The sequence below is a fragment of the Diaphorina citri genome, unplaced genomic scaffold (assembly GCF_000475195.1).
Source record: "Diaphorina citri unplaced genomic scaffold, Diaci psyllid genome assembly version 1.1 scaffold3641, whole genome shotgun sequence".
NCBI lineage: Eukaryota > Metazoa > Arthropoda > Insecta > Hemiptera > Psyllidae > Diaphorina > Diaphorina citri.
In genome coordinates this window covers 1,885-13,238 of record NW_007381041.1, presented here as the reverse complement: position 1 = coordinate 13,238, position 11,354 = coordinate 1,885, and the positions used below count along the sequence as shown (strand labels likewise).

The 11,354-nt window shown below is 39.1% G+C and overlaps 1 protein-coding gene across 1 annotated transcript in view; it reads right to left on the bottom strand.

Moving 5' to 3' along the window:
* Positions 1-7,042, bottom strand: part of LOC113472026 (aminopeptidase N-like) — an 11,205-nt gene extending 4,163 nt beyond the window's left edge. Inside the window, exons 1-2 of the mRNA XM_026831565.1 lie at positions 6,785-7,042; positions 250-418 (exon numbers count right to left, since the gene is read on the bottom strand). Of these exons, the coding sequence (XP_026687366.1) occupies positions 250-418; positions 6,785-7,027 (412 nt within the window). The 5' untranslated portion in view covers positions 7,028-7,042. The remainder of the gene's footprint in view (positions 1-249; positions 419-6,784) is intronic.
* Between the last annotated feature and the right edge of the window lie 4,312 nt (positions 7,043-11,354).

Genomic DNA, 11,354 nt, shown 5'->3' with positions numbered 1-11,354 from the left:
CGGTTTTCGGTGTAATTTAACAATATCTCGGGAACGGTATAAGCTAGAGACTTGAAATTTGGTATGTAGTTCAAAAATATACAAGGATGTACACAAAACGTTTGGTTGAGATGGTTGCTGCGCTTGGCGGTATTTTGACCGCTTTTGGACAGATTTCTACCGTTTTTTTGGCGGTTTTCAAATAATAATAATAATAATAATAATAATAATAATTAATAATAATAATAATAATAATAATAATAATAAAACAATCAAAACCCTGACCTTTGTTGTAAATAATGTGGTCGAACGTTTCACTGATGGAGTCCGGCGTTGTAGTCTCTGACGTCATTGCATGCGACCCTTTCAGGTCCGAATTGAAAGCTACCTGAACCTGTTCCACTACGAACAAGTCTTCCATCCGCCATGTTGGTTCCACCTGAGATAGAAATAGTTAAGTGATTAGAAAGTGAGATTAGAAAGGGTTAAAAAAAAAAAAAACTTTTTCCATGAAATATCTAACAAGGTACCTATAGGCGGCATTGAAAAAAAAAACTTTTGGTAAAATAAAATGGCACCTACGTTCTTTTTTCGATGAAAAAGCATTCTTTTCGTAAGAGAACTCCACGGATTTCAGCCCTAGAGAGGTACTTTATTTTTGGAGGTCAAAAAATCAGGTGAATTTTTGGTTCCACCTGAGATAGAAATAGTTCAGTGATTAAAAAGTGAGATTAGAAAGGGTAAAAAAAAAAAAAACTTTTTCCATGAAATATCTAACAAGGTACCTATAGGCGGCATTGGAAAAAAACTTTTTATAAAATAAAATGGTAAAAAAAAAGAAAGTAAAAATACCTAGGTACGTTCTTTTTTTCGATGAAAAAGCATTCTTTTGGTAAGAGACCTCCAAGGATTTCAGCCCTAGAGTGGTACTTTATTTTTGGAGGTCAAAAAATCAGGTGAATTTGTCTCACGAGGCTGAAAAACTCGTCGAAACTCTGACGTTTTATGCTTTGTTTCCTCACAATCATCCTCAATTCCTCACGAGGCTGAATAAACATCTCTTCAATAGTACAGTGGAACTAAAGTTCTAAAAAATAATAATATTTATAACATTGAGACCTCATGCAAATACGAAATAATAAATTAACCCTTCACCGACAAAAGTGACAAAACAGGAAAGCTTCATAGAACAATAAAAAATATAAAACACAATTTGGTAAGCAGGACCCATTTCATAGAAAAATACCCATTACAAGACACAATTTGGTAATTAGGAAAGGTTGGTACTCAAATTGATTGATTATGTAGGTAGTTATATTAACCGAAAAATTGACATGCAAAACGTAGCTAAAAATAGATAGGTAGCAGCACCTACGAAAGTACTTTACCTGACAACCAGCCTAGAAACTGAACAGGTAAATGTTTCCTTTAAATGTTGCACATTGCATACATAAAAAGTTTCACGGCATTCATAAAAAAGAAGGACCGTGGTTTAAAAAAAAAACTTTTCCATTCGGAGACTGAAACGATTTTCCCTCTTCAAGATTTCCCCTCTGGCGCCCCATCTTGGATTTCCAATGGTTTTGCCCATGATTAATTCACCGTGTACCTATGGAGTTGATATGCAAAGGTGACTTGAAAAAGTTCATACTGGATTTATGATAATAAGGAAAATAGTCTCAGTTTCCGAACGGAAAATTCTACACTACAGTAGGTACCTTCTTGATCTTAAGGGTAGAAACACACTACCATCACGTCACGTGAAGTCATGGGGAGTCAGAAAGTTCAAAGTTTTCCCATAAAATGATGCAAAGGTGACTTGAAAAAGTTCATACTGGATTTATGATAATAAGGAAAATAGTCTCAGTTTCCGAACGGAAAATTCTACACTTCAGTACCTTCTTGATTTTAAACGTAGAAACACACTACCATCACGTCACGTGAACTCATGGGGAGTCAGAAAGTTCAAAGTTTTCCCATAAAATTGTAGGTAATTTCGTTCAGGACAGCCACACTACTATCATGTTACGTCACGTGTACCCTAGGACACCCAGGAGAAGAGATAGTAAGAGGATCAGGGTTGTTTGAAATGGAGGAGAGCGATTAACCATGTACAGGCAGTGCAATAGTCCTAAACTAAAATGGACGCGGCACACAAGGGATCAGGAAGAGACCGCTTTAACATAATAATAAAATAAATTTTCACGTCACGTGACGTGAGAGTAGTGTGTTTCTACCTTAAGCCACAACCGCGAATATCTCGAGTAACAAGTACCTTCGGATTCTTACCCACGACACAACATAGTACTCAAACAACGTGGCCACAGACTCTTTAAGCCAAGCATAGGACCACCATGACGGGGTGGCGTAGTTACCGAACCACTGGTGCGCCAGCTCGTGCGCCACGAGACCGAAATTCTCGAGGAGGCCGGCGGCCGTTGTGCGGTTGCTGTCGGCCAGGCCGTACAACTCGCTAGAACATAACATGGACACGGGCGGTAGAAACAAAACAAGGGACATGGACAATGGTAAAATAAACAGGGGGGAAGCCTGGTACCCAAAAAGAAACATATTGTTTTTTGTTTTTTTAGTTTTTTTTTTTTTTGTTTTTTTTTTTTTAAGGTAGGTAATGGTTTTATCTTCAATGTTGCCCAAAATAATTGTTGTCCATGGGTACTAGGCTTGATAAAAACAATAAACATGGACAATGGTAAAATGTACAGAGAAATCCCCATTTGTGGACAGGCACAGGGGTAAATAATACATAACATGGGGAGGCGGGGGGGAATAAAATACCTACGTAGACAGAGGTGAAGCAAAATAAAAAAAGAAAGAAAAGGAAACAAGTACAAAGGATAAAGCCGAAAGGGTGTGGAACTGCAGCAGAAAAAAAATGAAGCAAAAATAATGAAAAAGAAGCAGTAAGAAGAAGAAAAAACATAAAGGAGGGGGGGGGGGGGGGGGGGATAAAATACCTACGTAGACAGAGGTGAAGCAAAATAAAGAAGAAAGAAAAGGAAACAAGTACAAGGGATGAAGCCGAAAGGGTGTGGAACTGCAGCAAAAAAAAAATGAAGCGAAAATGATGAAAAAGAAGCAGTAAGAAGAAGAAAAAAAGAGGAAGAAGAAGACGGAGAAGAAAAAGAGGAAGAAGAAGAAGACGGAGAAGAAAAAGAGGAAGAAGAAAGGAAGTAGGTAAATATGTATGTATAACACTGTTTGTAAAAAAAAACCCAACACGACCCAAGAACTTAATTAATGAAAATGTCGTTCAGCACCAAAAGCACCCAAAAGAAACTGGTTTCAGGAATTCAAGGAGTTATGAGGAACACAAGGATATACCTATTCACCCTTTCGTAGTATGTTGCACCTACCTACCTAGGTGTAACCACAAAACCTACCTACCTAGGTGCAACCACAAAAGCTCACCTAATACCTAGGTACGACAAACCGTTCTTGAGATATTTTGTTCACAACTTTCTACTTTTTCCCATTTAAACCTGTAGTACGTACGTACGTTACGTACAGACCATGGGCTAAAAACCACTTTTTTGGAATCAGGGGACCCCAAAACGGATATTTCCACCCATTTCCCGATTTTGAAAATTTGGACCGATTGCAATACTTTCTCATTACCTTGTATAGGTTCCCTATACGTAAAGGTAATAGAAAGTAATAATAATAGTTATAACATTGTGACCTCATGCAAATACGAAATAATAAATTAACCCTTCACCGACAAAAGAGACAAAACAGGAAAGCTTCATAGAACAATAAAAATTATAAAACACTATTTGGTAAGCAGGACCTATTTCATAGAAAAATACCCATTACAAAGCACAATTCGGAAAGGTTTGTACTCAAATTGATTGATCATGTAGTTATAGGTATTAACCGAAAAATTGACATGCAAAACGTACCTAGCTAAAAAAATAAAAAATAGATAGCAGCACCTACGAAAGTACCTTACCTGACAGCCAGCCTAGAAACAGCTAAATGTTTCCTTTAAATGTTGCACAATTCGGTAATTAGGAAAGGTTGGTACTCAAATTGATTGATTATGTAGGTAGTTATATTAACCGAAAAATTGACATGCAAAACGTGGCTTAAAATAGATAGAAGCACCTACGAAAGTACCTTACCTGACAGCCAGCCTAGAAACAGGTAAATGTTTCCTTTAAATGTTGCACATTGCATACATAAAAAGTTTCACGGCATTCATAAAAAAGAAGGAAGGTGGTTTTAAAAAAAAATTCCTTTCGGAGACTGAAACGATTTTCCCTCTTCAAGATTTCCCCTCTGGCGCCCCATCTTGGATTTCCAATGGTTTTCGCACAGGCGAGGCACTACCATGCCAAAAGAGGGGAAATGAGCTTCAGAATAGGTGTATTTTCCTACCGGGAAACTTACTACTGGAAAATTGACCTCTGCTTCAATTGAAACTGAATGGAGAAGTGGTCGATTTTCCAGTGGTCAGGTGACCCCTTGAAAATTGACCTCTGCTCCAATATAAACTGAATGGAGCAGTGGTCGATTTTCCAGTGGTCAGGTGACCCCTTGAAAATTGACCTTTGCTCCAATATAAACTGAATGGAGAAGTGGTCGATTTTCCAGTGGTCAGGTGACCCCTTGAAAATTGACCTCTGCTCCAATGGAAACTGAATGGAGCAATGGTCAATTTTCCCGTGGTCAGGTGACCATTAATACATAATATTTAAGTACACAGTGGGCTTTGAGTCAGCTATGTGTGATACATTCCTAGGGGTGTATCATGCCCATGATTCACCGGGTATGGAGTTGATATGAAAAAAAAACTTCCACAAGAAAAATGCGACAAAATCTAGCCCAAAGAAACCCCCGCTGACGACACTTCAAGTCGCTACGCCGGCGTTCGCCCTTACCATCCGGGTACCGAAATATTCGAAAAGTCGCGCAAACGCCTCGTTAAGCCAGGCGAAGTTCCAGGACGCGGGCGTGACCAGATCGCCGAACCACTGGTGCGTGAACTCGTGCGTGACAACACTTGTCGCGCGTTGAAAGTCGGCCGTCGTGCATTGGTGTTTGGAGGTGAGCAGGAATTTCTCTCTGAGAAGATAGGGGAGGGGGGAAGAGAAAGGTGAGAATACGTCATGCAATGCATGCATTGGAGAGGATATCAAGCGTGACAATATTGCGAAAGAAGAAGAAGAAAAAAAATCGAAGATTTTCACTTCTAAAAAGTAAAAAGACCTCTGTGGTCAATAAGTACAAAATACAAAACAAATCTACTGCTAAAACATAAAAGCACAAATAACAATATTCTAAATAAATACTGACTGGAATAAAAGCACAAAATAAATAATCACAAATAACATACCTAATTCTAACGACTGACTAAAACAACATCAAACAAATATTTTAGAAAACCGAATAGGGGTAGGTATCTCTTGCACGTACAGCTATAACATAAAACACAAAACATAATATTCTAAAGAACTAACTACTGACTAGAACAAATCAGACAAAAATTAAGAAAACCAAAAATCGTACTTAAAGTAGGTAGGTATTGGAAATTAACTTCGCGTTCTTTCATGTTGACAGAACAGGTTATCTTCCTTTTCGCTACAAAGTCATCTTGAAGATGGTAGTATTGCGTGCGCCAAGAACAAACCAGAGTTTAGGTAACGCCTATCGGAAAGGAAAGAAACCCGAGTCTAGGTAAAACCTAATAACATACCAACTAAAATTAAAACACAGTGTAGACTGCAAAACACCTCGGCTAAGGAAAATTAAAACAGCATGGTCGGATATTGGAGTACTTGGTCAAAAATTAGGATACCTACTTAATAAATCAAGGACCGGACGAATCAAGGCTAAAGGATCAATGAGGATATAGCTCCTCAGAGTCGTGAACTGAGGATACCCCTAGGTAAGGATGTAGGACAGAATTATTGTAACACATTCATTCCCTCTTTTTTTGGCCCAGTTCTGTCGAGGTCGAACGACCATTTCCATCCGTTGAGGTTCGACAGTTTCCAATTCAAGCAGAAAGCAAAAATACGGACAGGGACATTGTAGGACAGAATGGACAGGACAGTATAGGTCAGAAGGGTTAATTTCTTTTTGGGTTCCCAAAATGGTTGAACAAATTACGAAGCTCTATACAACCCAAATTAATCCGTTGACGACAAGACGGTACGATTACGGGAACGGCGTACTCTTTTTTTGGCCCAGTTCTGTCGAGGTCGAACGACCATTTCCATCCGTTGAGGTTCGACAGTTTCCAATTCAAGCAGAAAGCAAAACTACGGACAAGGACATTGTAGGACAGAATGGACAGGACAGTATAGGTCTGAAGGGTTAATTTCTTTTTGGTCCCCAAAATGGTTGAACAATTTACGAAGCTCTATACAACCCAAATTAATCCGTTGACGACAAGACGGTACGATTGCGGGGACGGCGTTATTATAAACCAACAGGACAACAACTCAGTGGGGTAACGTTATGTCCGAGTAATTTATAGCCGTATTTTTCTTGTTGAAGTTTTCTGGCTTCCAATCCCCAACTTTTTTTGAGGAGAGGCCATTTTGAATTTGAAACCTCCAAGGTTTTGCACACAAGCGCAACCTCGCCAGTTTTAACTCTTTAAACCAATTTCTGTATTTCACTTTATGCCGAAACGGAAAGAGGGGAGAAGGAAGGGCTTCAAAACAGGGGCAATGGATAACGCAAAAAAAAACTTCCACAAGAAAAATGCGACAAAATCTAGCCCAAAGAAACCCCCGCTGACGACACTTCAAGTCGCTACGCCGGCGTTCACCCTTACCATCCGGGTACCGAAATATTCGAAAAGTCGCGCAAACGCCTCGTTAAGCCAGGCGAAGTTCCAGGACGCGGGCGTGACCAGATCGCCGAACCACTGGTGCGTGAACTCGTGCGTGACAACACTTGTCGCGCGTTGAAAGTCGGCCGTCGTGCATTGGCCTTTGGAGGTGAGCAGGAATTTCTCTCTGAGAAGATAGGCGAGGGGGGAAGATAAAGGTGAGAATACATCATGCAATGCATGCATTGGAGAGGATATCAAGCGTGACAATATTGAGAAAGAAGAAGAAGAAGAAAAAGAATCGAAGATTTTCACTTCTAAAAAGACCTCTGTGGTCAATAAGTACAAAATACAAAACAAATCTACTGCTAAAACATAAAAGCACAAATAACAAAATTCTAAATAAATACTGACTGGAATAAAAGCACAAATTATCACAAATAACATAATTCTAACTGCTGACTAAAACAACATCAAACAAATATTTTAGAAAACCGAATAGGGGTATAAGGTATCTCTTGCACGTACTAGCTATAACATAAAACACAAAACATAATATTCTAAAGAACTAACTACTGACTAGAACAAATCAAACAAAAAATTAAGAAAACCAAATATCATACTTAAAGTAGGTAGGTATTGGAAATTACAATGGTCAAAGTACCTACTGAGGGCATTTTCGACAACGAAAGACACACAGCCAAAAGTCAACAAAAGAAAACGCTGTAAAGTATTTGCTACAAACAAAGCCATAAGTCAACAAAGAAAACGCTGTAAAGTATTCACTGCAAAGCCAAAAGTCAACAAATAAAACACTGTAAAGTATTCACTACAGAGCCAAAAGTCAACAAACGTTGTCGTCACACTACATCACTACGTAGAAACGTTTCGTTACCAAATGGAGGCCGAAATATTCGTAATAGCGGCCGAAGGCCTCATTCAGCCAGGCGAAGTCCCAGCGGGCCGCGGTGACAATAGACCCGAACCAGTGGTGACTAAAAACATGGCCAACCAATGAGAGGCCCTGGATGATGTGTCGGTTCAAGGTCACACCACTAACGAAGAAGATGTAGTTTTCCCTGGAGGAGAAAATAGATTAATGGTCATCCTAAAAATGAGATAAGTGGCAAAATTTTCAAAATTATTTTGATATTCCGTAGGAAAGTGGGAGATATATCTCATGCCTTTTAAGTGCACAATTGATGCCGAAAAATGCTAAAATAAGGGAAACGGCCCTTAATTCTTCAAAACAGCAGCAGGACTTTGACAAGGAAGGATGGACTATTCAAGACATCCTGGCCATGAAATATGCCCCGTGTCGTCGGCAGACGTTGAGCCGGCCAAAAGTCAACAAATAAAACACTGTAAAGTATTCACTACAGAGCCAAAAGTCAACAAACGTTGTCGTCACACTACATCACTACGTAAGAACGTTTCGTTACCAAATGGAGGCCGAAATATTCGTTATAGCGGCCGAAGGCCTCATTCAGCCAGGCGAAGTCCCAGCGGGCCGCGGTGACAATAGACCCGAACCAGTGGTGGCTGAAAACATGGCCAACCAATGAGAGGCCCTGGATGATGTGTCGGTTCAAGGTCACGCCACTAACGAAGAAGATGTAGTTTTCCCTGGAGGAGAAAATAGATTAATGGTCATCCTAAAAATGAGATAACGTAAGTGGCAAATTTTTTCAAATTATTTTGATATTCCGTAGAAAAGTGAGAGATTTGTCTTATGCCTTTTAAGTGCACCATTGATGCCGAAAAATGCTAAAATAAGGGAAACGGCCCTTAATTCTTCAATCTGGGGCCAAAGTTGGAATAAAGCCCACTGGCATTAAATAGTTATTGCACAAGTTTACTTGCGCAAGGAACCCTTGATCAAAGTTAATTATTTGTTTGTTGTTTGTGTTACTGTTGCCATATAAAATGTAACTATAGTTATGTAGATTTTCTTGTTTCAAATAAAGTTTGATTGAACTATCCAAAGAGTGCCAGATCATAGATTCAAGGAATATACCGGTACCTAATACCGTGTGTCTAGCTGTCTAGACTTCGTGTGTTTCTGTGAGACATTCTATGGAATGCATCTCAGACATAACTTCGGACTAGAAACCATGTCAACAGTTAGGTAGTTACAGTAGTAAACGCATGGAATAAATACAATAATCAACCAAGATTATGTGGTACGCAAGTTGGATGTACTGATGTAACCAAGACATCACTCAAGCCAATGCAAGTCGTTTACAGGAGGGGGCCTATGCGGTTCCATCTGCCTTGGTTCGGACTTCTAAAGGGGGCCCAAAACAATCAGCTTTTTTACAATCTAGAGTGAAAATAATGAAAAATTTCCTTATCTTTAGGAAGGAGAGTAATATGTTCCCCCAAAAAAAGGTAAATGAAATACGAATACCTGACTAAGCTAAGGTGTATTTTCCTTCGGAAAAGGAACAATTATTAACACAAGACCTTGGATGTCTAGTGTTGTTGAGAAAATGAGAACGCGCCATCTTGGATTTCCAGTGGTTTGCTAACACGCCACCTAGTGGTTGAACTAGAATAGAATATACCTTGTTTATACTAGCAGCATAGGACTGAAGAGTCCCTTTACTCTAGCAGTCTAAACAAGGTCTTATATATTTGATTGGTAATAACATTACATTTTATGGTATAATAATCAAGACATGTTTTTTTTTTTTTTTTTTTAACTAATTCCTGTATTTCCCTTTAAAAGAGAGGAAATGGAGAAGAGGGGAAATCGTCTCAGTTTCTGAAGGGAAAACACGACTCTTCTCGCAAAACTACCTACTAGGGAAGGGTCCGTTTTCGGCCCCAGGGCCCGATTTTATGAACAGCCCTGGATGTAATCTCGTAACCCGAGTCATATTACAAATAACGTGCAAAGCTACGGGCCAGGGCCGTATACAGGGGCGGGGGGCTTTTTGTTTTGTTTTTTGTTTCCCCTTACCCTAAATGTCCGTAATACATTGTCTCAGGATTGAGTTCAATCCGAGATTGATCTTGGGTACCAAGTATGGGGAAATCCTCATTTTCCCGAGTTGGTAAACCCCAGCATAAAAGCATTGGCCTAAAATTTGGACCCTTGTTGAAATCCTAGATACGGGCCTGCTACGGGACTGTAATTATTTCAAGTGGTTTCAGGGAGCTCATGACGTGACGGTAGATATTTGATAAATAGTTACCTTAGGTACCTAAACATCTACATATTTATGTACTAATAGGTAAATATCTATGAAATGATAGGTAGGTAAATAAATATGTAATAATAGATATATCTACCTAGCTATGTAATATACATATCAGTGGGCAGTGGGTTCCAAATTGGCATAAATTTCCATTTTCCTTCACAAAAAATATGAAAGAACCTTATCGTCCTTATCTGTTTAGAATAGAGTTTGATCCGGGCGGAAATCAAACCCGTAACCGAGTACTTGGCTTAGTTTTTTACATCACAGGCACGCTACCTCCCAAGTTAACTAGGCTAGCAGATAATAGACTTAAAAGAACCGTGGCTTGTTTTAGGCTACAAAGTACAAACAGAGTGGCGAGCATAGCATACATACTGGCATTCCAAAAGTAAAATAATTAGATGGACAACAAACCAAAGTACTTTTCTAGCCCTTATTTGCCCTCCTGGGATGAATAGAAAAAATTTAAAAAATAGAAATGTAAAAAGTGAACCAAGGTACGGCCATTCACCCTACAGGCCAGTGCCCTAAATCACCAAAGTATGGAAAAGTATTGTAGGTAATTCCATAATTCGATATGATTCGTCCAAATTCAAAATTCTGCTTTTCCATTGGCTATTTACACTTGTAAGATACTTTTCCATACTTTGGTGATTTAGGGCACTGGCCGTATCCTGGATTTTATCGAGGGGAGGGGGAGGGGCAAGAGTCCGAACAATGATGAATGATGTAGCTTTTGTGGGGATGCTCCGAATTTTCGAATTCTAGAATAGAATAGAATATTAGAAAGCAACATGGGGGTTTTCAACTTCAAGCTGAACCTACTTTCTCTATTTATTTATTTTATTTATTCATTTAACAAGTTTCTTTATTTCTTATTCGATACAAATTTCGTAATATACAAATATTCAATAAATGGTATACTCACCCATCCGTGAAAACAGGGTTTCCATTTAGCACAATATACCGGCCTAATTATCTTGGAGGGTAGCGTGTCTGCCTTGTAAGCATTTGGTCGTGGGTACGATTCCCGCCCGGGGAAGATTTTATGTCAAATTTTGTGGTATGGGGTTCTCCAAGTAGTTAGAATTGTCTCGAAAACGAAGAGAGAAGGTAGAGAGGATAGGAGAAAGTCAGTCGATTCGAGACCGAATATTACGGTATCTGTTTGTGTGTTTGTGTTTAGGTCCTAAACTTTACACTGCGGAAAAAAATGCCATGTTTTCCAAAGAAGTTTCATGAGTTTTTAATGAGAATTTCAGAGTGAACCAAGGTACGTTGGGTTCATTATGTGGAAATGACCATTTTTTTTCAACCCGAACCTCAATAGCTAGTTGGATAAGGCGTTGGACTTGTGACCTGTAGGT